The sequence below is a fragment of the Chiroxiphia lanceolata genome, chromosome 12 (genome assembly GCF_009829145.1).
Source record: "Chiroxiphia lanceolata isolate bChiLan1 chromosome 12, bChiLan1.pri, whole genome shotgun sequence".
NCBI classification, from domain to species: domain Eukaryota; kingdom Metazoa; phylum Chordata; class Aves; order Passeriformes; family Pipridae; genus Chiroxiphia; species Chiroxiphia lanceolata.
In genome coordinates, this window is record NC_045648.1 from 2,590,402 (window position 1) to 2,618,160 (window position 27,759).

At 47.8% G+C, this 27,759-nt stretch overlaps 1 protein-coding gene across 6 annotated transcripts; it reads left to right on the forward strand.

The window, feature by feature from the left end:
- Nucleotides 1-125: 125 nt before the first annotated feature.
- Nucleotides 126-27,597, forward strand: DPP8 (dipeptidyl peptidase 8). 6 transcript variants are annotated; one of them, XM_032700303.1, is made up of 20 exons: nucleotides 126-144; nucleotides 4,155-4,424; nucleotides 5,923-6,035; nucleotides 6,951-7,124; nucleotides 7,993-8,161; nucleotides 9,397-9,507; nucleotides 9,870-9,998; nucleotides 11,767-11,828; nucleotides 12,820-12,920; nucleotides 14,242-14,419; nucleotides 15,618-15,777; nucleotides 16,745-16,824; nucleotides 17,591-17,743; nucleotides 18,323-18,458; nucleotides 19,202-19,347; nucleotides 19,840-19,986; nucleotides 20,391-20,543; nucleotides 21,918-22,060; nucleotides 22,764-22,875; nucleotides 23,440-27,597. In XM_032700303.1, exons 2-20 carry the CDS (start codon nucleotides 4,166-4,168, stop codon nucleotides 23,560-23,562), a joined length of 2,649 nt encoding a protein of 882 aa, XP_032556194.1. In that variant the 5' UTR covers nucleotides 126-144; nucleotides 4,155-4,165; the 3' UTR covers nucleotides 23,563-27,597. The 6 variants fall into 6 exon arrangements, with proteins under 6 accessions (XP_032556194.1, XP_032556193.1, XP_032556191.1 ...); XM_032700302.1 differs by lacking the exon at nucleotides 126-144 and adding an exon at nucleotides 217-234; XM_032700300.1 differs by lacking the exon at nucleotides 126-144 and adding an exon at nucleotides 2,175-2,237.
- The last annotated feature ends 162 nt before the right edge of the window (nucleotides 27,598-27,759 follow it).

Consider the following 27,759-nt stretch of genomic DNA (forward strand, 5'->3'; position numbering starts at 1 on the left):
GCGCCCGCTGCGCCTGCGCGCGGGGCGGGGCGGGGGCGGCCGAGCCCCCTCGGAGCCCTCAGAGACCTCGGAGCTCTGAGCCTGCCGTGCTGAGGAATCCCAGTGTCGTTTAGGCTGGAAAACCCCTCCCAAACCGAAAGCTTGGTGCATTTTCATGCTCTTGATTACATTTATTGAGAAAATAAGGGAAAATTATTGAGAAAATAAGGAGAGTTTGGGAGCAAAGTAATATATGTGTGTATATATATATGTATAGATAGATAGATAGATATGTAAAAAAATTACTGCCTATAGTGGTATTCATGGGAAAAAATTACATGTAGAGAGCATTATAATTTTTTTAATGTGTGAAACTTGATCAAAACAAAGTAAACGAGTAGCCCACAGCAGGTTTTAGAGGAATGTACAGTGTCCTTGGAAAGAGGGCACTAGTGTGTTAGTGTAAACTGTTCCCTCAGCACTGACCAGATATCTGCTAAATGTCTGCAAGTGCCACATCTCTATGGCTTTTAAATCCCCCCCAGGGATGGGGACCCCACCGCTGCCCTGGGCAGCTCGTTCCAATGCTTTACAACACTTTCAATGAAGAAATTTTCCTAATATCCAACCTAAACCTACCCTGGTGCAACTTGAGGCTGTTCCTCTTGTCCTATCCTTACATGGGAGAAGAGACCGACCCCATCTCAGCCATGACCAGGGGAAGAGGATAGAAATGTAGAAAATGCCAATCCTGTGTGCTCCAACCTCTTTAAACTCCTACACTGCCATTATTACGTGCCCCGAGACCTCCCAGCACTGGCACAGGCTGCCCAGGGCAGCTGTGGGTGCCCCATCCCTGCAAGTATCCAAGGCCAGGTTGGATGGGGCTTGGAGCAACCTGGGATAGGGGAAGGTGTCCCTGCTCATGGCTGGAACGAGATGAGCTTTAAGGTCCCTTCCAACTCAAACCATTCCATGATTCCGTGATAAAAAGACTAAAAAGTGACAACACTGATTACGGTGATACTTCCAAAAATGATGCCCCTCGCTCCCTCAGCGGCTCATACAAGAGCCCTTTGCCCATGGCCATCCTCATTCCAGCAGCAAATCCATTCTTCCTCCATCCCAGCTTGGCACAACCTCTTCCAGCCTTAGGGTTTTCTGTGTGAATCTCCACATCAGTGGGAGACACAGACCCCGTGCCCCAGCCTGCCCTGGATTCCCAACCTCTGCCACCCCTGGGCTGTGCAGCTACTGCAGAAGGTGGGCAGAGCTGTAGCAATGATCTCCAGGCTGCTTGATTTGGGAACACAAACCCCAGATACCCTTTTGGGCAGCGTGTGGGGAAAAACAGCCTTCGGGTCCCAGTGTGACCCAGGAATTCCACCTGCACCTGCATTTAGCAGGGGGCACCTGCAGCAAAGTTGTTTTTTCTGGTTTATAGGGGGACAAAAAAGACTTCACTTGACAAAAGGGGGCTTTGATTTGGAAATTCAGGTGCATAGAAATGAGTGGCTGAGGGGTCACTGGAGCATGGAGGTGTTTTGGGGCAATCACTGCTCTGGAGCCTGGGAGTGTTTGGGGGACTCACTGCTTTGGAGCCTGGCTGTGTTTTGCAGCTTCACTGGAGCCTTGGGGTGTTTTGGGGGCTCATTGGAAACTGAGAGGTGTCTGGGGACTGACTGCACTGGAGCCTAGGGGTGTTTTGGGATGTCTCTGGAGCCTGTGATTTGTGGGCTCATTGCTCTGGAACATGTGGATGTTTTGGGGGCTCATTGCTCTGGAGCCTGGGGGAGCTCTGGGGGCTCACTGCCCTGGAGCCTGAGGGTGCCCCGTGCTGAACACTCATTATTAGCAGCTGGGAAATAATTTTTTTTTTCTGCTGTGGGCAGTGTGTCGATGTGGAAATGGTGGCATTCTGTGGGGGTGGAGGGAGAAACGAGATTTTTGAAACTACGGGGTCCCTGCGCACGAGGGAGGTTGCAACACCTGTCCCCCGTTAATTGTGCAGTGTGCATGCGTGTCCCGGCCCCCGTGCAAGGGGTGAGGAGCGTGTCCCGTATCCCGTGTCCCATGTTCCTGTCCCCGTGTCCCGGGTGGGTGTCGCACCCCCGCAGCCCGGTCATCCAGGCCGACAGGCGGCGCCCTCACCAGTGCCGCGCTGTGCGGCCCCTCCCGGGAGCGGAAGCGGAAGCGGCGGCAGCGGCCCGGCGGGGCGGCCCGGCAGCAGCGCCCGCGGAGCGCCGGGGAGAGCCGGGGTGAGTACCGGGGGAGCCTGGGGCGGGGCGGGGAGTCCGCGCCGGGGAGAGCCCCTGGGGTGGGCGGGAGGAGGGGGCTTCACGTAGGGCGGCCGGGCCTTCCGCCCCCGGCCAGGCCTGGCCGCTCCCCAGCCCCTGGGGGACCCCCCTGGGACCTGCTCACCGCTCCCTCGGGATCTGCCCCGGACCGTGAATGGACCCTTGGGATCTGCTCCCGGCCTTGGGGGTCCCCCCTGGGATCTGCCCCCGGCCTTGGGGCTTCCCCCGGCATCTGCCCTCCTCCGTGGAGGGACGTCCGGGATCTGCCCCCCGCCCCCCCCGGAATCTGCCCCCAGCCTTGGGAGTCCCCCCTGGGACGTGCCTGGCCGTGGAGGGACCCCTGGGTTCTGCCCCCGGCCGTGGGGACCCCTCCGGCATCTTCCCGGGGCACAAGCCCGGGCCGACCCCCCCGTGCCGGGGCCCGTTCTCGCTGTTATCGGCTCGGTAACGTTTCCTCCTGTTCGGTTTTTATATCTTTTGCTGTGAGAAGTAGGTCGGGTTAAGACGCAGCAGCACTCGGGTGTAGGTGGGGAAAGGAGACTTTTCTTTGTTGGAATCGTGCAGATTAAACGGGTTCCGTGATTGAGGTTTGGAGGCTCTTGTCTGAGCACAGCACTGCTCTGGGCACGCCTCGGACCCTCCCTCCAGCTGTATAGGGCTGTTCTATTCTGGGGGTTTTGTGCTATAAATAGGGTGGACAAAAGAAAGACCTTTGTTGGGTTTGTGCTGCCAAAGGTGGATCCAGACCTGCTGGGCTTTGCTTTTGGCAGTTTGTGTTCAAATGGGGTTGGGCCAAGGTGTGGGACGTGTCTTTGTCACTCCTCTGAGGTGTCTCAGTGGTGCCGAGCCGTGGGAGAGCTGCTCCACCAGGGAGCTTTGCCAGCTGCCCAAGCCCTGGCCTGGGGATTCGGGGATCCTTCAGAGCCTGTTTGCTCCAGGGAAGAGCTTTATTTAGGCTGCATTAGTGCAGTCTTTCCATCCTATATATAGAACCCCCTCCCTTTGAGGATTGACAATCCTACACCTTGGATTCTCCAGGAATGAACTGTGTGGCAGGAGTTTATGGCCCGGATCATTTTGGAGCTGCCCTTGGGTCTGGGATTTACAGTGGGAGGACTTGATTTCCTCCTGCCAGACATCTGTGCTGATAATGCCAGCTCAGCTACACTTGGTGAAGCACAGCTGAGTGCGGGAGGAGATATCTGCTCCATAAACAACCTGCTGGGCAGGATAGGGCTTGTGCTGCAGATAAATCTGTCTGGGAAAGGCTTTTTACACAGTGTCCCCTTTCTCCTGGTGTTTGCAGTTGTGGCCCCGGGGTGATAAAATAGTGGTGGTCGTTTCTAGACACTTCTGAGTTTTGTTTGAAAGGAAGTGCAAGCAAATCCAATAAATTATAGGAGAATAATGGGAGTAAGGACATGCAGCTGTTGTGAATGGCCTGATGGTTTCACAGCAACTACCACTGTTGTTTCTTCTGAGCAGTTTGTCCCTGCTCTGGCTCCACTCCTGGTCATCCCCCATTCCCATAGCAGTGCAGGGAGGGGGCATTTGTGCAGATCAGGGGGGGCAGGAGCAGAGAGGAGCTTAAAGGGGAAGAATTCATCCACTTCATGAACTAAAATGAGCAGTTGGTATGTGAGGGTGTGGGAAAGGCCAACAGCCATAAATCTGTGTCTCCATGAAGTCCTCACTCCCGTTCTGAAGGGCCGAGTGGTGCCTTTGTTTCCCAGAGCAGGAATCTCTTTCCTGTCCCTCTTCCTTGTGCCGTGGGGTTTATTCCCCACGTGGAGCGATGGTTTTCTTTGCTGTGGGGTGTGCTGGGGGTCTGCAGTGGGGGTTTGCTGGAGCTGACCCTGTGCTGTTCCGTCCTTCCAGAAACATGCAACATGGCAGCAGCCATGGAAACTGAACAGCCGGCGCTGGAAATCTTTGAGACCGCGGGTCGGGAGGAGCAGGTCCCGAGGGAGGAGCAGCCAAAACTGGAACCTTTCTATGTGGAGAGGCATTCCTGGAGCCAGCTCCGGAAACTGCTGACGGACACGCGGAAGTATCATGGATACATGATGGCAAAAGCCCCTCACGACTTCACATTCGTGAAGAAAAACGATCCTGAAGGTCCCCATTCCGACAGGATCTACTATCTGGGTAAGCTGTGACAGCCCCTGTCACTGCAGGGCTGTGGGGCTCTGACTGCTCCTGACAGCTGGGATTTCTGGCAGTTAAACCAAAAGGGATTCCAGGCCACACTGGCTGGGCAAAAGTCAGGATCGTGATCTCAATGTCTCCTTAAAACTTGTGATGTAACTTCCCATGGGAATGGGTGGGGGTGACCCATTAGAGCTGGAAAAGAACTGTGAAGTGTCCTCTGTTCCCAAGTGTTGTCCAAGTGTTCCCAAGCTGGAAGTCTGTTCAGTCCCTTTTCTCTCACCCCTCTCCCAGAGCTGTGCAGGTTTGATCTCCTCTCTCTCAATGACAGATATTGGGTAGAACCTTGTTCTCCTTAAAAGTTTCCTTCCAAAACAGCAATGATGTGTCATTTTAGAAGTCCTTTGTGCCTCAGCTGCTGATGGAGCAGGTTTTCCAGGGATCCTGTGGGGAATAAATAGCAGTGTAGGGTGGGGGCAGCTCAAAGAGTAAATACTTTTCTCAACATTTTTGGTCTTGATAAGGAAGAACTTGATGTAGTTTGTTGTTCTTGGCCTCGGTGCCTCACTTGGGCATTGCTTCACTAATTAATGTTCATCTGATAGAAGTGATTTGGCTCTGCAAGTGATACTGTGAACAACCCTCCGGGTGGCTCTTTGGAGCAGCCTTTGTGGGAGAGGAATGCTTTTGTCAAAAGCTGCACTAGCTGAACATGAAAACCTGGATTAGGGAGAGAAGCAGCGGCTGGAGCAGAGGCCTAGGAGCCAGAGCCATGTTCTATCCCCGCTGCTCACCACTTAGACTACTTTGCTTAAGCTCAGGTTTGTGATTCACCAGCTCTTTGCACGTGCTGTGCAGTGACATGGCCAGAACACTGCTGGTCTGTCCCTTTTTCCCCTTTTCAGAGGATGGGGATCATAATCCTCAAATGGTGCTGAGTTCAAGCACATCGCAGGGGGGTTAAGGCTGAGCCCCTGGGGTGAGCTCTGGTTTCCCAAGTGCTGCTTCCTGAACATGGCCTTCCCTGGAGCACACCTGGCTCCCTCTGGGCTCATCCCCATGTGCCTGGGCAGGAGCCTTCAGAAATCTGAATAGCACTGTGGGAGAGGAGCAGGAAAGGGACATTCAAACCTCCCTAAAAGGTTTTTTTTTTCCATTGTCTCTGAAACACGAGCTGCATCATTTATCCCACCAGAGGATTTGGTAGAAAGGCCCTCCTTGATTTATAAAGCTTGTGGAATAAAAGAGCAGCAGGAAGACACAGTCATGCTTCAGGCAGAGTGGGGTGAGCCTGGGTGTAATTCCTTGTCCTCTGCCTTTTCCATGAGTTGCATTTCTGTGAAACAGGGAACTCCCAGAGTGGGGCTGCAGTGCAGAGACCATCAGTACTTTCTCTTGTTGGAAGGGCCTGGGAAACTTTCTGAAAATCCTGTCAAAGTGAATTATTAACAGAAAGCTAATGCACCTTTTGTCTTTATTTTCTCCTCCTTTTCAATAGCAATGTCTGGGGAGAACAGGGAGAACACACTTTTCTACTCTGAAATTCCCAAAACCATAAACAAAGCTGCCGTCCTGTTGCTTTCCTGGAAGCCTCTTCTGGATCTTTTTCCAGTGAGTCATCATTTCTTTTTTGCTTCAAGGACGTGGGCTTCGGGCTTGCACCTGTAAGCCATCATTAAAATTTGAAGTTTATTGTCTTAAATATTTTAAGATTCTCCTTGCACTTGGCCAACCCTGCAGCCATCCCGAAGCCGAGCACAGCTTTCTCCTGTTTGGAGTCATAGCCTCTGTGTGTGCTGGATGATTCCTCCTTTGCTGAGAGAGATGGAAAATTCTAATTTACATCCAATTCTGTGCTGTGAGATCCTGGGGATTGCTGGAGGAGCCTGCAGTCTCCAATCACTTCCCTGCTGTCTTGCAGGGGAAGTGATGGTTCCCCCGAGGATCAGCCGGTGGCTCCGTGACTCATGTGGAGCAGAGCATCCCTTTCCCACTCACTGCAATGTGCATTCCCTTTTCACTGCTGCACACAGCAAGCCTGCACCATCCCATCCCAGGCAGCGTGGCAGGTTGGAGGCGGTGGGACAAACCCCACATGGCATGAGGTGTATTTTTCCCCATGTTATCTCCCAGGGCTGTCAGCCAGACATAAAACCTGGGCTGCGCTCTCCTCCCACCAGACCAGTTGCTGTGTGTCTGTGAACGTGAGCAAAGCCTCTCCTGCTCATTCCAGAAGTAACAGACCTTCAGGCTGATCCTTCTCATACCAGGAATATTGGGAACAATGCTGGTGTGCTAGGGAGGGGTGGCTGTCAGGTTTACGGCTGTGTGGGATCCGATCATGGCCTGCACCTACGAGTGCTGATGGCAGAGGCAAAGCAGGAGTGGGCTCCCAGCCGGCAGCAGGATTCCGGAGGAGGAGGCAGTCTGCACAACCATCTGCTGCTGGAAGCTCAGCACGCAGGGATGCTCCAACAGTGGGGCGTGCAGAGCAGAGGTGTGACTGTGTTCTCTGCCTGTTTTCAGGCCATCCTGGACTATGGGATGTACTCCCGGGAAGAGGAGTTGCTGCGGGAGCGGAAGCGGATCGGCACCGTCGGGATTGCCTCCTATGATTATCACCGGGAGAGTGGCACCTTCTTATTCCAGGCAGGGAGTGGGATTTATCATGTGAAGGATGGAGGCCCTCATGGATTCACTGTGAGTTTGCTCCTCTTCTGTCTCTCTGCTCTGGCCAGGAGCTCCTTTGGCTTGGAGTGAGAGCAGAGAGCGTGATCATCATCACTTATTGCAAGTGACCTTGATAACCCTGGAAACGTGGAGAAGTCCTCCACAGGGATGCATTTCCATGGTCATAGAAACTCAGATGGAGGATTACAAGACATAGTAAAAACCATGGCAGCAAGGCAGGACAGCAGATATTTTTAAATTATTTTTCACGACTAGCAATGTCCATAAAAAGCAACAAAAGGTTCCCTGCTCTTCATGGAGTCAGAAGTCACATCAGAGACAACTTCAGTCCCCAAACTGCATTTCCAGGTCACTATTCAGGGGCAGTGCTGGATATGTTACACCATTTGGCTGTACAGCTTGCAGAACAAGCAGCCTTTACTCTGCTGGTGCTGAAGCTCAACTTCAAAGCTGAAATAATTTCTTATCATTACAACAGATGCCTGGTGTCTGTCTAACCCTGTTGTCAGGGGGAATTTACTGTACCCTGAGCTGATTTTGGAGGACAAGGTTCTGCCAGCCCCTTTTAGGGTGCTGTTTTTAAGAGTGTGCCAGGATTTTCTAGACAAGCTGCCCTCTGATTTGGGGCTGATCCTCAGCAGTGGGGAGAGAGCCCTGGTGAGGCCTGTGCAACCATGGTACAAGCACAACTTTCCCTATAAATTACCTGCATGGTATTTTTGTGTGTTTAAAATGAGTAGATTTATCTGTAAACATGTATTTGTAGTCAGTGTCCCCACTGCTGTGGCCTTCTGAAAATCCAGGTTACTTGGTGCATGTGTTCATGTGTTATCATTGCTTTTTTTGTTTTTTTTTTTTTTTTTTAAATTCCAAACAGCAACAGCCCTTAAGACCCATCCTGGTAGAGACCAGTTGTCCAAATATCCGGATGGATCCCAAGCTTTGTCCAGCTGATCCAAATTGGATTGCGTTTATCCATTGCAACGACATCTGGATATCCAATATAGAATCCAGGGAGGAGAGGAGGCTGACGTTTGTGCACAATGGTAATTAATGCACCCTGAATCCAACCCCTGGTAATTAATGCACCCTGAATCCAACCCCTGCACCTCCTCTGCACTTGTTCTTGCCAGACTGAAGTGAGCAATGGCACTAAAGGTTCTCCTGAAATCGGGGTTGTGGCCACTGTTTATCCCACCTTGTTTGTCACGTTCTACACGGTTCCCCTGGTGCACATACTGTGGGATGATTCTTTTCCCTGCGCTGTGGAATCTGGCAGAATGAGTTGTTTGGTGGGTACATATGGAAGGGCTCTTCTCCTGAAACACAGCACATTGCTTTTTACTGGAACAGCCTTTTTTTTGTGTGGAGGAGCTGTGGGTGGAATAGAGCTGGAGGAAAGTTTCTGTCAGTGAAATCAGGCTGCAGAGACTCTGAAAAACAATTGAGGCAGTTTCTGAATAGCACTAGGGTTTCTGCTGGCCCCTCATACTCAGTGACCTGGGTCCTCACTTCTTACCCTCTCCAACTCTATTTTAGACTAATAAGAAAGAACATGGGAAATTGTGGATAAAACACTTTTTAAAAATCAATTACATTCTGTGCTTAAACTATGTCATTTAAATTTTAGTTAATTAAAATTCCTGACACTTTATAATAATGCTTTAGATTATTCAAATGTTAAATATTAAAATATTATGTAAGTACAGTAAAAATAAACTGTAGCAATGACTCCTTCTCAGATGATAATTATTTATGGAGCGCTGCTAAGTTACCTCCAGGGTAACAGGAAAAATATTGAAGCCCTATGGATATGTCATCATGTTGAGGTGTTATGTAAGTCTGTTACTTTTGGGTTGTACAGGGAATGAAATAATGGTGCTTTCATTTTTCTGAATGTTGATGTTTTCAGTTTCAGTTGTTCAGGAAAGGTTTGGTTTGTTTTTATTTCTTTGATTTTCTTAAAAGTTGTGGTTCCACCTCACTGAGCTCAGGTAGAAAGAACATTTTCTTTTTTGACCAATTGAGAGCCTGATTAGGTAGGAGTAAGAGGGGAGGATGGCTTTCTTTTCCTAAAGGAAGCTGCCATGCCAGAGAGGATTAAATCCTCCCTAAATAAATCAACAGGGAAGGGTGGAAGCAGAAGACAAATCTGCTGAGAAGTCAGATTTATTATCATGTAGTTCTTCCCAGGGGGGTGAACTCGGGTCATGTCTGGGATAATGCAGAACTGGTTTGGTTCTACAGCACATCACAAATTCTTTGGTGTCTGTTTTTTTAGAACTGGCCAATGTTGAGGAGGATCCAAAATCTGCTGGCGTGGCCACTTTTGTGCTGCAGGAGGAGTTTGACAGATACACTGGCTACTGGTGGTGCCCAAAGGCACAGCCAAGTAAGTGTGGTGGATGCAGACACAAGTAGTGACTTCTCTACTCTGCTGTCCAGGGCAGAGTTATTTTTTTTTTTCTGTTACTTGTCTCTATGCAAGATGGAAACCTTATAATTTCTTTTGAACTGTCAGCAGTGGGTATGTTACAGGGGCCTTGTGAGCACTGGAGGAATAGACTTCCCTTCTCACAACAGAGGTGGGAGTTGTAAGAGTCTCAGAGTTTTGCTTAATGAAACATGAATCACAGGCTTTGTTGGATTTTTCTTCTTCCTTCCAATCTGCTTATGCTCCTGAGATAATTGATGCCTGCAATAACTGATAACAAGAGCTGTCCTGTTAATTCTGCAATGTTAATTCATTTACAGCACTGGATGGGGGTAAAGTCCTTCGAATTCTTTATGAAGAAAACGATGAGTCAGAGGTGGAAATTATCCATGTCACATCCCCCATGCTGGAGACAAGAAGAACAGATTCCTTCCGGTACCCCAAAACTGGTGAGAGCCTGAAGCTTTACATCCCTGTGTGTCTGGGAGACATGGAATGTCATTCCATGTGCCTGACAGCAGTGACTCTCCAAGCCTAGAGCAGGGATGTGTTTGAGTGGTAGAAACATGTTTGGGGAAGCTGCTCTAGAGCTTAGATGGGTCACTGGTTACTGAGGGCTCTGTCTGGGTGTCAGGAGTTGGCAGAAACCCTCTCTGATGCTCAGGATTTTGGAGCTGCTCTCTCAGATCCTGGCAGATCTGAATTATTGAGGAACTGGTTCTCGTTACAACCCCATGTTCCTGAGGGAACAGCTGCAGAATGACAGCCTTTTGGTTTTTTGGGAGGGTTTCTGTTTAGCTGCTGGCAGTGCCCTTGCAGTTCAAGTTCTGAAGGAGTCAGTTCTCCAGGATTGCTCTTGGACTTTGAACAGCAAACTCAGCATGTTGCAGCCTGCCAGGAAACCTCCTGTGGTCATATTTTTGAAAAATGTATGGTCTGGAGGCTTCAGCAAAAAGAGGTGAGGGCAGGCTTGAAGCACATAAACTGGAGTGCCATTGGAAGCAGGGAAGTGGGATTTAAGCAGACCTGCTGAAGGCTGATTCAGTCAGGTGTGAAGAGTTTGACCCTTCTGAGATGTCCCTGCTGTCACAGCAGGGCATGTGGCTCACAGATAACAGTGCTTTGCTCTCTTTCCTCACTGCTGAAATCTTCATTTTTTGGACAAATATCTTCTGTTTGGGTGACCTTTCCAAGCTGCAGAATTCATTCAGATCTTGCAGATGCCCTGATCCACTGGGAAAAGTGTTCTATTTTTCCCCATTTACTGCTTGTTTTGAGAAGAGGGAAAAGTTCACTATGAGCCTGGGAAGCAAGAGGTGACTCCCTGTGGGTTTTGTGGTGCTTGTGGACACCCAGATTTCTGAAATTATTCAATGCAAAGAAACTGAGCTAACCAAAGCCCAAATAAAGGTTTTAGTCTGTGGGTCTCAGCTTCCAGTGTGAGCTGCAGGGACAACAGCCTTTTCCTGTGGAATGTTATGAAGGTAAAGCATGAGGAAGTGGAGAATATTCTTCCCTGGGAGAAGTAAGGACTTAAATAGGTTGGCACTGTAATCCAAGGCAAGTTGTTTCACCTCAGTGCATCAGGTTTGGTGAAGTGGGAGTACTTCACAGCAGCATTGAGAATATTCAGAGTACATGGAATTGCCATGTGACTCCTTGTGGATCAACTGGAGGTGGATTTATTCTTTGAAGTCCCTCTTCCCTGTATGGAGCAGGGCAGGGACTGTACAGCAGGACGAGTTGCTTCTTTGTGGAAAGAGTTAACTTCAGATTTTCACTGATCAACACAAATATGGAGCTTTGTTATCTAAATGGCACCAGTGATGGCAGTAGGCTTTTAGGTTTAGTTTTCACAGATTCTTTTTAGCACTGGGTCATTTTCTATGTACTACCTTGAGAATAAGAGCCAAACAGGCAATCAAAGCTTGCTTTGCTGTACTGATCATTCCTGAGCATCTACTTCCAACTAGTACCTGCATCCATTGACTGTGGGAGAGAAGGCTGACTGTGCCAGTAGCATGTTTGCAGGATTATAATCCACTAAATCTCCTCATGTTTGCAGTTCCCTGCCTGGTTCTGTGCTGTCTCACACAGGCATGGAGGTTGTGTGATCAAAGAGCACTCTGCTGTTTGCCTTTTCCAGTTCTGTGTGAGTAACACCACAATAATCCCAGCAAACAACTGGTGCCTGACTGGTCACATCTGTTTTTACAGGTACAGCAAATCCAAAGGTCACTTTCAAGATCTCTGAGGTGACAATCAATGCAGAAGGCAGAGTAAGTCTTTGTTCTGTTTGTTTGCCAAATACATAGAATTGCTGTGATTCTTCTTTGGTAACATTCATTTTCCAGTTCAGTACAAAGGCACTTTCTTGGTTGTGATGGCTTACTGGCTTCTCTGGAGGCAGTGCCCTCGGCTCATTCCTGGTATCTGTGTGCAGCAGTGTTTCTCAAGGCTGTGCTTTCCTTCCCTACCACTGGTGTAAAAACCCAGCTGCAGAGCAGAGCATTTTAGATGTGGGTGGTTAGACCTTCTGTGACTGATCTCTCGATTGGCTGCAGATATTGGGAAAATTTGATTGCAAAGACAATATATCACCTTACAAAACCATATGGAAAGAGATGAACTTTGCTGTTGCCCTGGGATTTTTTAACAGATGCAGAAATTTCCATAGCCCAGTCCAAGACCTTTGGACAGCTGGGAAATCAATCTTACCAAACAGATACAGTAACAGCCATAAATTATTGGGATTCTCTCTACTTTTGAGCTCCTTCAGCTATCAGCAGTCACCTGTTGGGACAGTGATGCTGGTGTCAGCCAGCAAAGTCAGGGAAAGCCTTCAGGACCCTTTGGGTACCACTGGAACTTGTTCCCGGTCCCAGCAGGAACAGACTGCAGCATGTTAATAACTGGAGGTCATACAGGACATTCAGCACCTGCCCATAAAAGCACCCTCAGTACAAACCACCTCCCCTTCCCAGAGGGGAACTGAGAGTTCCAGTGAGTTGTCCGAGATGAAGGAGGGATTTGTGAGCAGCATCCAGGCTCCCTGGTCCCAGCCCTGGCTGTACAGGTAGAGTGCAGCTCTCCTGCTGTGCTGGTGTCTGGCTACAGACGGGGTTCAATCCCCTGTGCTGCAAAGGCTGAACAATCTCAATTGCATGAGCTGCACAGAAAAAGTCTTCTGTGTCCAGACTCTCATCGTGCATGAAAAAACTGGTTGTGGGGGTTCATCTCAGTGTCACTGAATTGCTGCTTTGTCAACAGATTGCAGATGTTGTGGATAAAGAGCTAGTTCAGCCCTTCGAGATCCTCTTTGAAGGAGTAGAGTACATTGCTAGAGCTGGGTGGACGCCAGAAGGAAAATAGTGCGTATGTTACTCCTGTCTCTGCTCAGAGGGTTTGGGGTGATACAGTCAGAAGCAGATTGTAGCAGTCTCTCTCTTCTTCCAGCTTAAGCCTGCTTTCACTTTTACATTGCTACCAACTCGTTTGTGCAAAGGGGACCATTTTTCCAAAAGCCAAACCAGGCTCCTCACTGTCTCTCTCCCTGGTCCCTGGCCCCGCTGCTTTGGTTTTGGGCACTCGCAGCCTTTGGTGTGTGTGTCCTCTCAGCGTCCCTGTGAGAGAGAGTGCAGTGCTATTGTCCCCATTTTACAGATGGGGAACTGAAGCCCAGAGAGGTTAAGTGAGAGGTCACGCAGGAAGTCTGTGGCTGAGGAGAGAAATGAGCCCAGTCCCCCAGGCCCTAGGCTAGAGCCCTAACCACTGGACCATCCCTGCTGACCAGACTTACTGATCAGAAAACCTGCTGTAAGTGCTACTTACATTTGCATGTCATTTTAACCCTGTAGATGATGTAGTACAGCATTTCTAACTCACCAGAAGCTTCTCCAAAAGGGTTTTTCACCAAAAGGGTTGTCCAACCCTGGCACAGCTGCCCAGGGCAGTGGTGGAGTCCCCATCCCTGGAGAGAGTTAAAGGCCATGTAGATGTGGCACTTGGGGACATGGTTTAGTGGTGGGCTTGGCAGTGCTGGGGGAACGGTTGGACTTGATGATCTTCAAGGTCTTTTCCAACCTAAATGATTCCATGATTTTCCAGAATTGCACTCCTCCAGTTTTTGAATCTAAAGATGGCTTTCACATTTTTAGGTTTTTTTCTCCCCTCAAATGTGGAAGAAATCCAGGGACACATTTGTTACATTATCCTGCTTTTTGTAGGATTATTGTTAGAGCTACATGCAAAACCATCAGAATATGGCAGGGGCTGCTGCCAATCCATTGAGGTTCCAGTGTTATTCTCTGCCAGGTGTAGGTTTAAAGCAATAGTATTTTTACAAGCATCCTGAAATTTCAATTGAGATTTTTCTGCTTCATTATTCCCTCTGATTTTTCTCTTCTCTTTCTCCCTTGAAGCACAACTCAAATCAGGGAGAATGGAACGAATTAAACTTTTGAACCTGCAGTGCTTATGCAATATTGAAATGAAGTGAAATAGGTTCTTGTGTTGTGGAAGAAATTTGTTTATGTGGGTGAAATTTTGCACGTGACTTTGTGCTTAATCTGCAGTCAAACATTCCTGGCTCCCCCAAAATGCCTGGTGCTAGTGAGTGTCTACTGAGATTTTCAGGCCTGTGTCATACTCATGGTTGCATGTTATTTTCTCTAATATCTGTCTCCCCAACAGCATCTGGTCCATCCTACTGGATCGCTCCCAAACTCGGCTGCAGATAGTCCTGATCCCTCCTGCATTATTCATCCCCACAGAAGATGATGCAATGGAAAGGCAGAAACTCATCGATGCTGTCCCAGATTCTGTTACACCTTTCATTATTTATGAAGAAACAACAGACATCTGGATAAATGTAAGAATTTGAATTTCAGCCTTCTCTGACAGTTTGTAGCACTTGAGCAGCGCCGGTGTTTCTTGTGCTGCCTAAGAGAGGGATCCCACTGTGCAAGTTCTGTGCATATTCTGTGCTTCCTGCTGTTAAAAACAGTATGTAGAGAACAGGAATATTTGGGATGTGAAAACGAGCTACTTTGCTTGAGGCTGCACAGTGTTCAGAGGCAGGAGCACAGCCCAGGGCTCTGGGGGTCCTGGGCACCCCCTTGCCCACAGTGTTACTGACACTCTGCAGCTTCTTGGTGCTGGTTGTTCACCACCAGATTAAATATTCTTCAGCCAACAAAGATGTAGCAAGATGATACTGGGTGAACAAGTCCTGAGAGTCTGCTGACAGGCACTAACTCCCTCCTGAACTGCTGTTTTTGGTGAAATAGATTGGGGTGTGATGTTGTGGCAGGTGAACAGCAGGGCCTGTGCTGTGACCAGAAGCTGGTGTGCCTGGTTACTGTTGCAAAAATGTGTGCCCCTCCTCACACTGCTGCAGATACAGACCCAAGGATCAAAGGGAATGCCACTGGAGGTGTGCCTGGAGCATCAGTCACTGGCAGGTGGCTAGATCTTTCAACAGAGAGCACTTGCACAAAGCCTTCCAGTGAATGGTCCCTATACAGTGACTGCCCTCTATGATACCAAGTTTTCTCCTTAGCAGTGGTGTCATGGTTTCGGGATGGTGCAGTGAGTTTTCCTTCCTCCAGTATTTTTACTGGCTGGAGTGGTTTTTGACTGGCAGCTCATCCTGTGCAGATAAATGCTCCCAAGTCCCTCAAAGGGTTTTCCCTTGAAGGAAGAGTTCTGATGAGTGGGAGGATGATGTGAGCTCATCTTTCTTTAAATAACCCTTCACTTGAGGGCTTGCAGACAGCACGGGACAGAGGTCTGCAGGGCTGGACCCACCCCTGTGACCAAGCTAGAAAGGCAGGTGCAGAAAAACTTCATTAGTTTGGTGACCACCATATAGTGTTAGACTGGCAACAAGCTGGAGCTGTGGGGATGTGGCACTGGCTGCAGACCCCCCCAGCTCAAAGTGTAACTGGTTCTCCCAGTGAGGGACAGTGCTGCACCCAGTTAGCCTGGACTGTGTGGTGTGTGTTGAGCACCAAGAGGAAGGTGTTTTGTGTGACTGATTACAATAACCCACTGCTCTGTCTCCACAGATCCACGATATCTTCCATGTTTTCCCCCAAACCCAGGAAGATGAGATAGAGTTCATCTTTGCCTCCGAGTGTAAAACAGGATTCCGGCACCTGTACAAAGTCACCTCGGTGCTGAAGGAGAGCAAATACAAACGGTCCTGTGGAGGCCTCCCTGCCCCCAGTAAGGGAAATTATCCTTTTGCTTTAGTTGGGCATTTGCTGCTGCCTGGTGAGGAAATAAATGTCCTTCCAGCTGGCAGGAATTATTATCTTATTGGAAACTTCTGCCATTGTCCAGGAAAGCTCTTCCCTATACAGTCATTCCTCTTGAACAGAAATTCTTCTGTTTTCAGCATGCATTAGTTTTAACCCTGACCCTTCCTTATGGACTAGAGGGAAAAGTTTCCAAAAACCAGATGGGGGAAAAAAGCTGCCTGTGATACTGTGATACTTAGTTGACTTTTCCTTGTCACTGCTGGGGTTTGGTCTTGCTCAGATGCAGGATGTCACTGTGTGCAGAGCTCCCAGAGTGACTTTTCCACAGCATGTGTCCTTTAATTTGCAGTTTCATGCTGTGAGACTTAATTTACTTGGTGTGTGTTAAAGGCACTTACTGAACTCTGCATGCACAAAAAATACACCTAATTTTCCTAGAGGTCCTAGTGTCATGCAACTGTTTGTGTGTTGTTTTTTCCAAGGTAGCCTTATATCCTGGGTGGATTAGATTTCTCTGAATGCATACGACCTTTTTTCTTGTTATATCTCCCTCATTCTAAGGGAAATTAGACTGTCTTAGAAAAGCAGAGTTGTTCCCCACCCTGTTGCAAAATTGCCCATTTTTTGACACTTCACGTTCCCTTTGCCCACCCATTTTTTAAATGTAAAACCTTTATTTCTATGCAAGTGACAAAATACTTTAAAAAGTATAAAAGTAAGCCCTGTGAATCCTTTGACATATATTTCACAGAATGTTAAGTAGCCCCAGCCCTGACATTGTCTGGGGAGCTGGCAGAGCTGGGGGTCTGCTGCAGAGACAGGTTGCTCTTGGGCTTAGTTCTAGGAAAAAAGCTTGAGAAGAAGAAGAATTACTGCGACCATGTTTTGTAAAAATTTAAAGTGTAAAATCTCTTTATGTTTGTTATTTGCAGGTGACTTCAAGTGCCTCATCAAAGAGGAGATAGCAATTACCAGTGGGGAATGGGAAGTGCTTGGCAGACATGGATCCAACGTAAGCCCTGCTCTTCCTGCACAGATATCCTGCCACACACACTGCAGGGAGATGGTCTCTTGGAGGGATCACCATAATCCATTAATCTTGTCTGGTTTTAGCCAGAATACCCAGCGTTTCTGTTCCATGTAACTTGTCAGCTTGCACAAGGAGGGAAGGAATGCTCCCCAAACTGCTGCTCTTCTAGCTCTGTGCTGAATGAATTCTTTGATCGTTTGAATCAAACACCAGCTCACATAGAAGTGTTTTACTGGTTTGGTCTTTGTAAAGGACTTGGAAATCCTTCCTAGTAGTTAGAAATGGGATTGGGGAATGAGATGTGCAAGTTGACCTGAGTCTGAATCTGTTCTGCTGTCTGCTGTCCCTCCAAAAGAAGGGACAACTGAGGAATATTTAATATAGCAGGGAGCTGCTGCCTTGATTTCCTTCTGGGATGGTTTATATCCTACATGATTTGGGAAAGGATCTGAAGAGTGTGGAGGTGACAAAGAATGGGGGACAGTTTATTTAGCACAGCAAACAATAGGGGAGACTGGGAACAGCAAAGAACCTACATGAGAGAGCTGACCAACCAGGTGTGAAGTGCAAACTGTGACAGAATTGTGGACAGTGAGAACAGTCATTTGGCTTATTCCTTGCAGATTGTTGGGCTCCAACTCAGCACTGTGGAAGTGGAGCTGGGGGGAGACCTGGAGGCAGAAGAACTGGGTATTACTTTGACAAGGAACAATCTTGAGGGATGTGTTGTCTGTTTTGCTTCTGACAGATCTATGTGGATGAAGCCAAGAAACTGGTGTACTTTCAAGGCACAAAAGACTCACCTCTGGAGCATCACTTGTACGTTGTGAACTACGAGAATCCCGGGGAAGTGAAGCGACTGACAGAACGTGGATACTCCCACGCCTGCTGTGTCAGCCAGGTCTGCCTGGGGGTGCACTGCCTTGTCACCAGGTTTATCCTTCATCAGTCAGCAGCCAAGGCAGTAATTATGTATAACAAAAGCACGTTTTATGCCGTGTTGTGGGCTCCTGTACGTTGTACAGTCAGTGTGTAAAACCACCCTGGAAACCAGATTTGACCTCCCAGTTCATTGCTCTCCAGGTCACTTCAGGCAAGAGGAGACAGGATGAATTGTTGGAAACTGTTTGAGCCTGCCTCTCTTTTTCCTGAAGTGAATTAGAGAGCAGTGATCAGAGGAGATGAGCCTGGGATAGCATTGGCTGGAGTTCCAGGCATCCAGCTGGGAATTCATTACCCAAAGGGAGGTGTGTGACCAAGTCCTCCTGCCACTGTTGGTTTTGCAGGTGTATCTTTGGCTTTGTAGTGTTAATATGAGCCTTGCCAAGGACTGTAGCATTTCAGAGTCAAAAGTGCTCAGACTTCCTGCTTTAATTTGGTCCATAAGCATCTTCTGAAAGATGTAGATGCAGAAAGAAATGTTCAGTTTTACTTGTACCTCTGCACTGAGGAGTTCAAGGCATGCTCTTTTTCTCCCCAGGACTGTGACATGTTCATCAGCAAGTACAGTAATCAGAAGAACCCCCACTGTGTGTCACTGTACCGGCTCACAGGGTCAGAAGATGATGCAGCTCACAGGACAAAGGAATTCTGGGCTACCATTTTGGATTCAGCAGGTAGTGGCATGGATGAGGAACAAGAAAAGGACAAACAGGGTCACAGGATGAAAGATAACCCCGGCATATGCTTGCTTGAGATTTGCTCTTGTTGTGGGTGACTGGACTTTTGTCTGAAACTCAGCCTTGTGTGAGAAGTTCTTGGAAATACAGGAGGGACATTTTCAGCTCAGCAACAAATGGGTGTAAACAGACCATGAAGGAATTTAGATGGAAAATACCAAGTTTTAGCTCAGGGAGGGATTTAAGTGCACTCATTTACGCTGTGCAGTGCATCTGTTCACGGATGTGCTCCTGGGGAGGGGTGTGCACCTCTTAAACAGTGTGTGCTGCTACCTGCTCCTGGGATTGTGGGACAGCTCTTGGGCTTTGTTTTCCTTTGTGTTTCTGTTCCCTTTCATCTCGCTTTCCCTAAGGCATGCTCCATATCCTGTGCTTTCCACATGCTAATGTGTGAGTCCTAAGAGGGGTTAGGAAGGGACAGGATATCTGTAATGGCTGTCAGGGGAGAAGAGTTACTGTTGTTTGCAGGAGAGCAGGGGTGGGAATGTGATAGGGCTGAGAAAGCTCACCTAGGGCTGGGGCATTCCCTGTCTCTGTCTAGACCCAGCCACATCCACTGGAAAGCATGGGAGAGCTCTGCTGGAATTGCAGTGAGACTGGTGACAGGGTAGGGCTGAAGCAGAGCTGCATTATTCATCCATTCCCTGTTAAACCAGGCTCTCTGTTCCCTCCCATGGCAGGCCCTCTTCCTGATTACATTCCCCCTGAAGTGTTCTCCTTCGAGAGCTCCACGGGGTTCACGCTGTACGGGATGATGTACAAACCTCACAACCTGCAGCCTGGGAAGAAGTACCCCACTGTGCTCTTCATCTATGGAGGCCCTCAGGTGAGTGGTGAGCAGGGAGTGGGCTGGCTGGGCCACTCCTGCTCTCCTGCAGGAAAAGTTCCTGTTCCATGCTGAAGGCAGCATGTGGCATTTTGCGTGTTTGGTGCATGGCTGCTTGGCTAAAGGTGCTGTAAGGAGTCAGGATTTCCAGGTCTTGGATTGAGGCACTTCCCCTTGTCTGAGAACAGCAGCAGAGATGGAACTGGGGAAAAAGGGGAGTCAGGTAGTCCCTGTTCCCAGTTCTGTCTCCCTTTCCAGGTGCCTCACTGGAGCTCAGTTCAGCTCTTCATGCCTGTGACACAGAATGGGGGAAGAGAGGTTATTTCATAGCAGGGAGAGGGAATTCAGCAGGGAGTAGGGATCTTAAAAACTTTACATTATAAAAATATAAACCATTTAAAGGAAGGGAAATATAAATAAAATCAGAAGTTGGATTAAGAGGTGACCTCTGGATTCTGATTCATGTGTGGTTGTGCTGCTCTTGTACTCCAGGTACAGCTGGTGAACAACCGGTTCAAAGGAATCAAGTATTTCCGACTGAACACTTTGGCCTCCTTAGGCTACGTTGTGGTTGTCATTGACAACAGGGGCTCCTGCCACCGAGGGCTCAAGTTTGAAGGAGCCTTTAAATACAAAATGGTAAGTGGAGCTCTGAGTCTGGCTCCTTGCTCAGCCAGAGATGGATCTGAGTCCCAGTATTACCTGAGCTGAAGCACTGGTTTGGTGCAGGTGCCCAGCACTGCCTCGGTTTGGGGACAGGAACTGGGTATAGATGAGATTTGAGGGAGGAAAGGTGCTCAGTGTGGGAAAGACAAAATGTCGTGGTCTGTGAGGTGTGAGGCAGCTCCAGCTTGGCAGCCCTGACACAAAGTGGTGCCTAAGGGAGGCTGTGACTCCCACCAGCTGCGATTTGCAGGACACTTCCATTCTCAGCATGGGTTACTCTTTGGCAGCAAAGCTCTGGAGGTGGTTTCCATGGGAAATCATGGGAATGAAACTGTTTCCTGTAACTAGCAGAACTTGCCTTTGCCTGTGCCTCACAGGGGCAGATAGAGATCGATGACCAGGTGGAAGGGCTGCAGTACTTGGCGTCGCAGTACGACTTCATCGACCTGGACCGTGTCGGCATCCACGGCTGGTCCTACGGAGGATACCTCTCCCTCATGGCTTTAACACAGAGGTCAGATATCTTCAGGGTATGTTCATGCATTGAGTACTTACTCTGGTGGTGCAGACAGAATTTTTCCTTTAATTGTGTGACCTCCCATGAGTGTTCACAGCACAAAGATGTCGGAGCTTGCTCTGGACACGTGAGGGTACAGTGCAGTTTCTTCAAGAGTCTTCTATTTGGGTGACTTCAGAGAGAAGTTGCTTTTCTATTTGTTTATTCTGTGGTGTTTCTAATTAGGCTGCCAGGCTTTGGTTATTTTTTTGGTATTTCACAGACAACAGATCTAGAAATCAGTGCACTCTACCTTTGGGCAGAACACATTTGCCATTCAAGAAGCCTGGCATGGCAGAGGAGTGAGGAGCTGTTCGGGTAGGCCAGTTTTTCTGGAATATCTGAGTCTGGTCTCATGAGCTGGGAGTGAGGAGGAGCAACTGTTCCCCCCAGTCAGCTGAGCACAGATGGATATTCCCTCTCTGGATCTTTGTAAGAGAGCTTGAAACTGTTGGACTGTTGAGCTTGCAGTGACTGAGCTGTGCTGGTGTAGCTTGACCAGTCTCAGGTCACCTGTGCTGAAGGTACCTTAGACAGTCCCAGCTGCTGCCCACTTTGTGCCAGCTGAGCTTTTTGTGTTGTGAACCAGGTAAGAGAAACCATCCTGCTGAAAAACAACACCTCCTTCTCATCCTCCTCCCTCTTTCCTGCCCTGAGAGAGTAATTCCTTTGCAGACAGATCTATTCCCAGATCAAATTGCCTGTGGTGCTTTGTAGCAGTGTGCTCTGAAGCAGCCAGGAGGGCAGGCTGGGGATGGGGAGAAGTGCTGAAATTCTTCTGATTGCCTGACTTTAGATCACTGTAATAAATGTCCAGACTGCCTTTGGGCAGATGTGGGAAGAGCTGGATATTGCTCTCGGGGTGTGTTTTGTACTTTGTGGCTGCTGTTGCTTTCTCCAAGTCTGACCTTAATATTACTGGGAGGTTTAATGATTATTTTTCTCAATCCATAATGATTGTTATATTTTTACTTTTAAAAACGCTTACCTTGCGAAGGGGGGGGTTGGGTCTTTTTTTCCACAAGCCTCTCTGCAAGCTGGTGGTAACTGAGTCCTAGGGAGCTGTCATTCCCAGCTTCTGTTCGATATTCAAATGAACCTAAAAGCACAAAAATCCACGTCCCTCAGCAGGCCTTGCAGGTGGTTTTGTTTCTGATTTATCTGTAGGATCTCCCTGTGTTCAGCACGTGTGGGTCATAGCCCAGCCATGCCACGTGTGAACTGGGGGAGGGAGGGCAGGCACTGCTTTGCTTTTTCCACAGTTAGAGCAGGATAAAGCTGGGGGAGGGAGGGACATACCCAGTCAGGGAGTTGGTGTTGTCATTGCCCTCTCCTGTGGAATTCCCAGGTGGCTGTAGCCGGAGCCCCCGTCACGCTGTGGATTTTCTACGACACGGGATACACGGAGCGTTACATGGGCCACCCGGAGCACAACGAGCAGGGCTATTACCTGGGATCCGTGGCCATGCAGGCTGAGAAGTTCCCTTCTGAGTGAGTTTGGTTCTGCCTCTTGCCTTCTACTTTTCCGACCAGGAAAGTTCAAGCCCCACTGACACGTTTTTATCTCCCTGTTTGTGGCAGTTGGGTCCTGGAATCACAAATGCTCGCATTAAATAATAATTAAAAAAACCCACCAGTACCCAACACTAATAAACTTAATACTGGAATGAACATTTGTATAATTACAGGCCATTCCATGTAATCCCTTTCATAGTAGCTATAATTAAAGAGCATCTTTTATGTCTAAAGAAATGACAAACATATCTTCAGCTGTGATTAGCGCTTCAGAGCCACATTAAGTGGAACAAAAATTAGTTGATCAGGATGTTTTCTGCCTGTTCTGAGGCTGTGTCAGCACAGCAGAGCAGGCTGGGACCAGGGGCTTTCTCACCAAAGAGCTGACAATCAGCAGTGTTAAGCAAGGTTTAAGTCCTTGCATTGTCCAAGCCAGGAAATATTGCTGAGAATAAATAAGATACACAGATAAAAGGTCTGACTGTGATATGCACGTGCAGGAAGAACTTTCAGAGGAAGAAGGAATAAGTTTGGTCCATCCAGAGCAATTTACAGCAGTGAAGTCACCGCCTTTAATGCAAACATTTTTTTTTTCCAAGGAGTGTTTTTGAAGGGATGTGTGTGGCCTGTGAAATGACTGGGATGCTGCCTAGAACTGTTTGCCTCTTGCTTTTCCCAGACCAAACCGCTTGCTGCTGCTGCACGGGTTCCTGGATGAGAACGTTCACTTCGCACACACCAGTATTCTGCTCAGCTTTTTGGTGAGAGCTGGGAAACCCTATGACCTACAGGTAAGGCCAGAACCAGGGTGTAAAGGTGATGTGTCTGTCTTTGGGGAGTCCAGAACTAGAACTTGCAGCATGGCTGTGCAGGGCAGCTTGGAATTCCAGGATAAAACTGTAGCATTTGAGCCGAGCATTTGTTTAAAAGTAAGATTTTACGAATAAACAAAAAAAAATTGGGCAAATGAGCAGCTAAGGCTGTTCCCAAGAAGGTCTCAGTTGGGAGGCAGTGCAGGAGTGTTCATGCAGTGTGGAACAGGGTTATGGATTTGATTAAACCCTGCTGGTCAGGCAGGTGCAGCCCAGGTATCCCACACTACACTGGGGAACTGGGAATGCCCTGATTGACAGGATGGCTCTGGGCAGGAGCTGCCTCTTCTCAGCCAGGCTCAGCCCTGGATCAGGGGATGCAGTGGGTTCTCTCTGGGTTCAGGCAGTGGAGGGATGAGGTGTGTTAGCTCAGAGTTAATGCAGAGGGATTTCATGGACATTTGGAATGTGGCTCTGGGATGGGTTTAGACTTTGGTGCCCACGACTCTTGTGGATATCTACAACTTTATTTTCCATTTTTAGATCTACCCTCAGGAGAGACACAGCATCAGGGTGCCTGAGTCAGGAGAGCACTATGAACTGCACCTGCTGTATTACCTGCAGGAGAACCTGGGCTCTCACATCGCTGCCCTGAAGGCCCTGTGACCAACCCCTCCACTCCGCTCCACGGGCTGCGCTCCGGACGAGGAGGTGCAGGGAAGGAGAGCAAACAGGATGGAACGTTGCATTCTGGTGCCTGCCACACGTACACACATGTACACACACTCACAGACACTTTTTTTAAAGAAGTAAATTTGGTGCCATACAGGAAATTAAAGTACGGTGATTTAATAACTTCGAAGTTTAAGCTGTAAATAAAATCCACTGTCTGTGGTATAACACAGTACCATGGGTGTTCTCTGGGGGGAGGAGCTGAAACTGAAAATAATGTCCTTCTGCAGCACCAGAACTTCACTTTTTAAAAGCATTATGACATAATTGATGTATTTTTACAGTGTGTTCCTTGGTATCTTATTACATAATACTGGATGATTTGCTCACTACACAGCAGGATTTTGTTTACCTGAATGGTTACAACTTGTATTAATTTTAAATGCTATCATATAGCTTTTATGCTTCATGAGGGGGATATGTCTCACTCCTTAGAAGCTGGTCACAAGTTGGACACATCACCTATCTAGATGTTAATTGTTTTTTAAGAAGAAAGACTTTTAAGCTGCCTCCTAATGAATTTAAGGTTTGGATTCAGTTCAGTTGATGCCAGGTTCTTTGATTCCTTCTCCCCCAGGATAAATCATTCTCTTTTCTTCCAGCAGCTTGAGATCCTATCCTGATTGTACTTGATTTCAATGGGGAAGTGAGTTGATATTTTACTGTGATATGGACATAACAATCTTTTATTCTGAGGTGCAAACTAACTTAAGTCAAAGAGCTGAAACTCTGTAAATTTTAAAGCTTCAAAGTGCATCCCACTGACATTTTTCCCTGATGTTCACTCTGGAGCTGGGTTTGCAATACTCTTTCCTTATCCTCATGTCAGCATGATATAGGCATATGCATCCTGTTAGGATTTTAAAATTCAATACTCTTAATTCCAAGGTCTGCAGAGGATGTGGGGCAATATGAACTGTTCCATAGAATTTCCTGCTGTATGAGGGACTTTTTTCCAGGCCCGTGCTCTGTCCAGTCCTCTGTTCCTGGGTCTTTTCTAGCACTGCTCTGTAGCATGATAATGATGCTGATGCTGTCTCTGAGAACCCCTTTCCATGCAGCTTCAGGTAACCCCACAAATCCTCGAGGGATTGCAGTCCCAGTGGCTTTGCTGGTGAGGTTTTAACTACACAGCAGGCTTGGCTGAAAAGCATAAGAGTGTGAGGGCACTTTTAACTGGCAACAGGCCGTTTAGGATAGAAATCCATAGCAAAATGATTCTCTTTAATCCAGGAAATTCCACCCCTGGGACTTGCCTCTGAGACTCCGATAAGTTTTAATGGTTTTCTTAGAAACCCAAGAACTTCCTTCTCTTCCTTGTTTGGTGCTAGAGAGGAGCCGAGCACGATTTTCTTTTCATCTGCTGAAAATCTGGAATCACTCTCGGTGTTTACACTCTTAGTACTCCACATGTTGTAACCTTGTACTTCCCTTGATTTTTGTGCTGTTCGGCTCGATCCCGAAACTGGGGGATTGAACAGAGTCTGGCTGTGTCGGATCAAACCGCATCGTTTTCCAGTTAAACTGCTGGCCCTGGGCACCAAAGCAGTGGGAGCTGGTGCACTTACATGGTTGTAAAATCCCTGTGTGAGAACAGGATCTGGGGTTTGGGACACACAAAAGAGCCAAAGCCAACAGGCCTGCAGTGAGGGCATGTTCCCTCCGCAGCGGGGAGATTCGGTTTGGGCTGTTTGCTGGTTTTCAGACCACAGTGATTGTAAGTGGATCAGTTAAAATGCCACTGGCAGGTCAATAACGGGTTTATTTTGGGAAGGGCATGGCAGGGAAGGAGCCCAGCTCCTGGAATGTCTTCTCTCAGTGGTTAATTGTGGCTGAGGCAAAGGCAGCATCCCACTGGTGTGTGCTACAGTCAGCACTGAGAGAGGAGAAACAACAGTGAGTGGAGACAAGAATAAGCTGTTCCTCTGGAATTCCATTGTGTTCCCAATGTGTTTATGCTGTATTATATATACATATATCTATATCTGTTCATATATACATATATGTATAAAATTACATGTGGATGGTATCACCTTTTTCCAAGGTTGTTTATATTTTGTTCAATATTAAATTAACTTGCTTTTTTGGGATGTTTTTGTTCTTTTTCTAGAGGTGATTACCCTTGAATGTAAATGTATATGATTTGTAAGATGAAATCGATCCTTTTGTTTAAAAAAACAGAACAAAAATGGCCTTCATCAAACAGTGCTTTTTTTGGGGAACTGAAGAACTGAATGTTATGCAAGTAAACCAGGCTGGATTTGGATTTGAGGCAGGATGTGATTATAAGTGCTGACATATAACTTTTAATAATGCATCCTTCCACTGTTTTAAATATACACATCAAAAAGCTATTAAAGTACAATGTACTGTAACTGCTCTGTTTTGCAACATAAATTATGGATTCTTCCTTTCCCACCATTTTCTTTCCTTTTTACCGTAGTTAAGCACTTTAAGACCCCGTGCTCTCTTATCCTGTGGAAGTGCTGGAGGATTTATCACCAGAGTTTTGTAGTTCTTGCAGAAGAGATGCCTTAGATGAAGTCTGATTCCAACTAAATTCCCAGTGAAGAAGGGCAAAGCCTGTTGTGATCGAGACTGCAGAGGTAGGAAGGTGTCAGTGCTGAGGGACTGTTGTATCCATATTTTTAGGGGAGTGGTATTCCTGCACCTCCTATGGTGAGGTGCTGGTCTGACCTTACAGTCCTGGAGATGGGAATGTCGCTCGAGGAGGTTTCCAGCCTGTTTGATATTTGGGATTATACTTTGTCACTTCCTGCATGTTAAAAAAAATCTCTTGGTTAATGTGAGTTTTCAGCAGAACTAGTGAGATCCTGGGGGAGCACGTGCAAGGGAGGTTGGAGGAGGAAGCCATCCCTATGGCTCCCAAACCAGAGGTTGGAATGTCCAACAGGACACCTGCTCTGAGCAGGGGCAGGAATGAGCCTTCCTCGGTGGTGGCACAGGTGTCTTTGAGATGAATGTTTTCATATATTTAAGGGTATATTTGAAATATGGGGATCTGAGTGCTGAGATACTCAATTGTTGAGTGTTGGTGCCAGCAGTTCTCTCCCTTTTGAGGTGCTTGGGATGGGTTGTGCTTGTTTCTGGTGGAAGCATGTTCTTTCACCCCATTTTAATGCAGCTTCCAGTGATGCCTCGTGAGTGTGGGATGTGCAGAGCTGTTGGGTTTCTCCCCCACCCCCTTTGTTTCCCATGGTCTCTTTTTATTCAGAACAAAGTAAAATTAGTACCTACCTACAACTGCTTATTTTTTACAAACTCAATGGAATAACGAGCTCAAAGCACTGAGTAAAGCTTTGAAAATAACTAACTTCATTATATTAGAATGGAAAATGCATTCCCTACTTATTAGTGGTGTTTGGGAATAGGCTATGGAAAAACTTTCTGAGTGGGATTGTGTGGTAATGCTTGAACCCTGGAGCACCTACGTCTGAGACTGGGTGGGAAATCACGGAGAACTCACAAACTCCCATCCCGGGGGTCCCAACCCGTATTCCCTGCCAGGAGAAGTGGGTTGTGTTCCTGCTGTGTGTCCGTGTGTCAGACAGGCTGCTGGCATGTGACACCCAACTTCTGCCAAGGCAATAACCGAGTCTCAGTAACTGAAGCATCAGCCAGATGAGGACACTGCCTTGAGCTGCCTGTTTGAGTACCAGGGCCCTGTAGGGCCTTCCCGTGTGCCCCTTTGGAGGGGGAAGAGAGATCTCCCTGTTTTTACTTGGCTGTTGTGCACAGTAGAAGTTCAGGTGTTTAATTTGAGAACATGAAGTGCCTGCTGTTTGCATTAACAAAATTGCATGTCTCACTCCAGTGGGTTTATTGGGCTCCCTCCCTCCCACCCTCCTGAGCTCCATGGCTTTTAATCATGTAAAGTGGAGACATTAGTTTTGCTGCGTTTTATTACGAAACCTTTGTTGCAATAAAGATGCTGCTAAATAAATTGAATTAAATGTTGGGTTTCTTCCTACCCTATTTTCAACTGTCTCTCTCCTTGATTTAGTAGAGTTTGTGTGTAATTAAATCTCCCCCCTCGTTGTGGGAAGGCAGCAGCGATGTGTGTTTGATGCACGTCGGGTGTTCTGCAGAAGCATCTGCCATGTCTCCTGT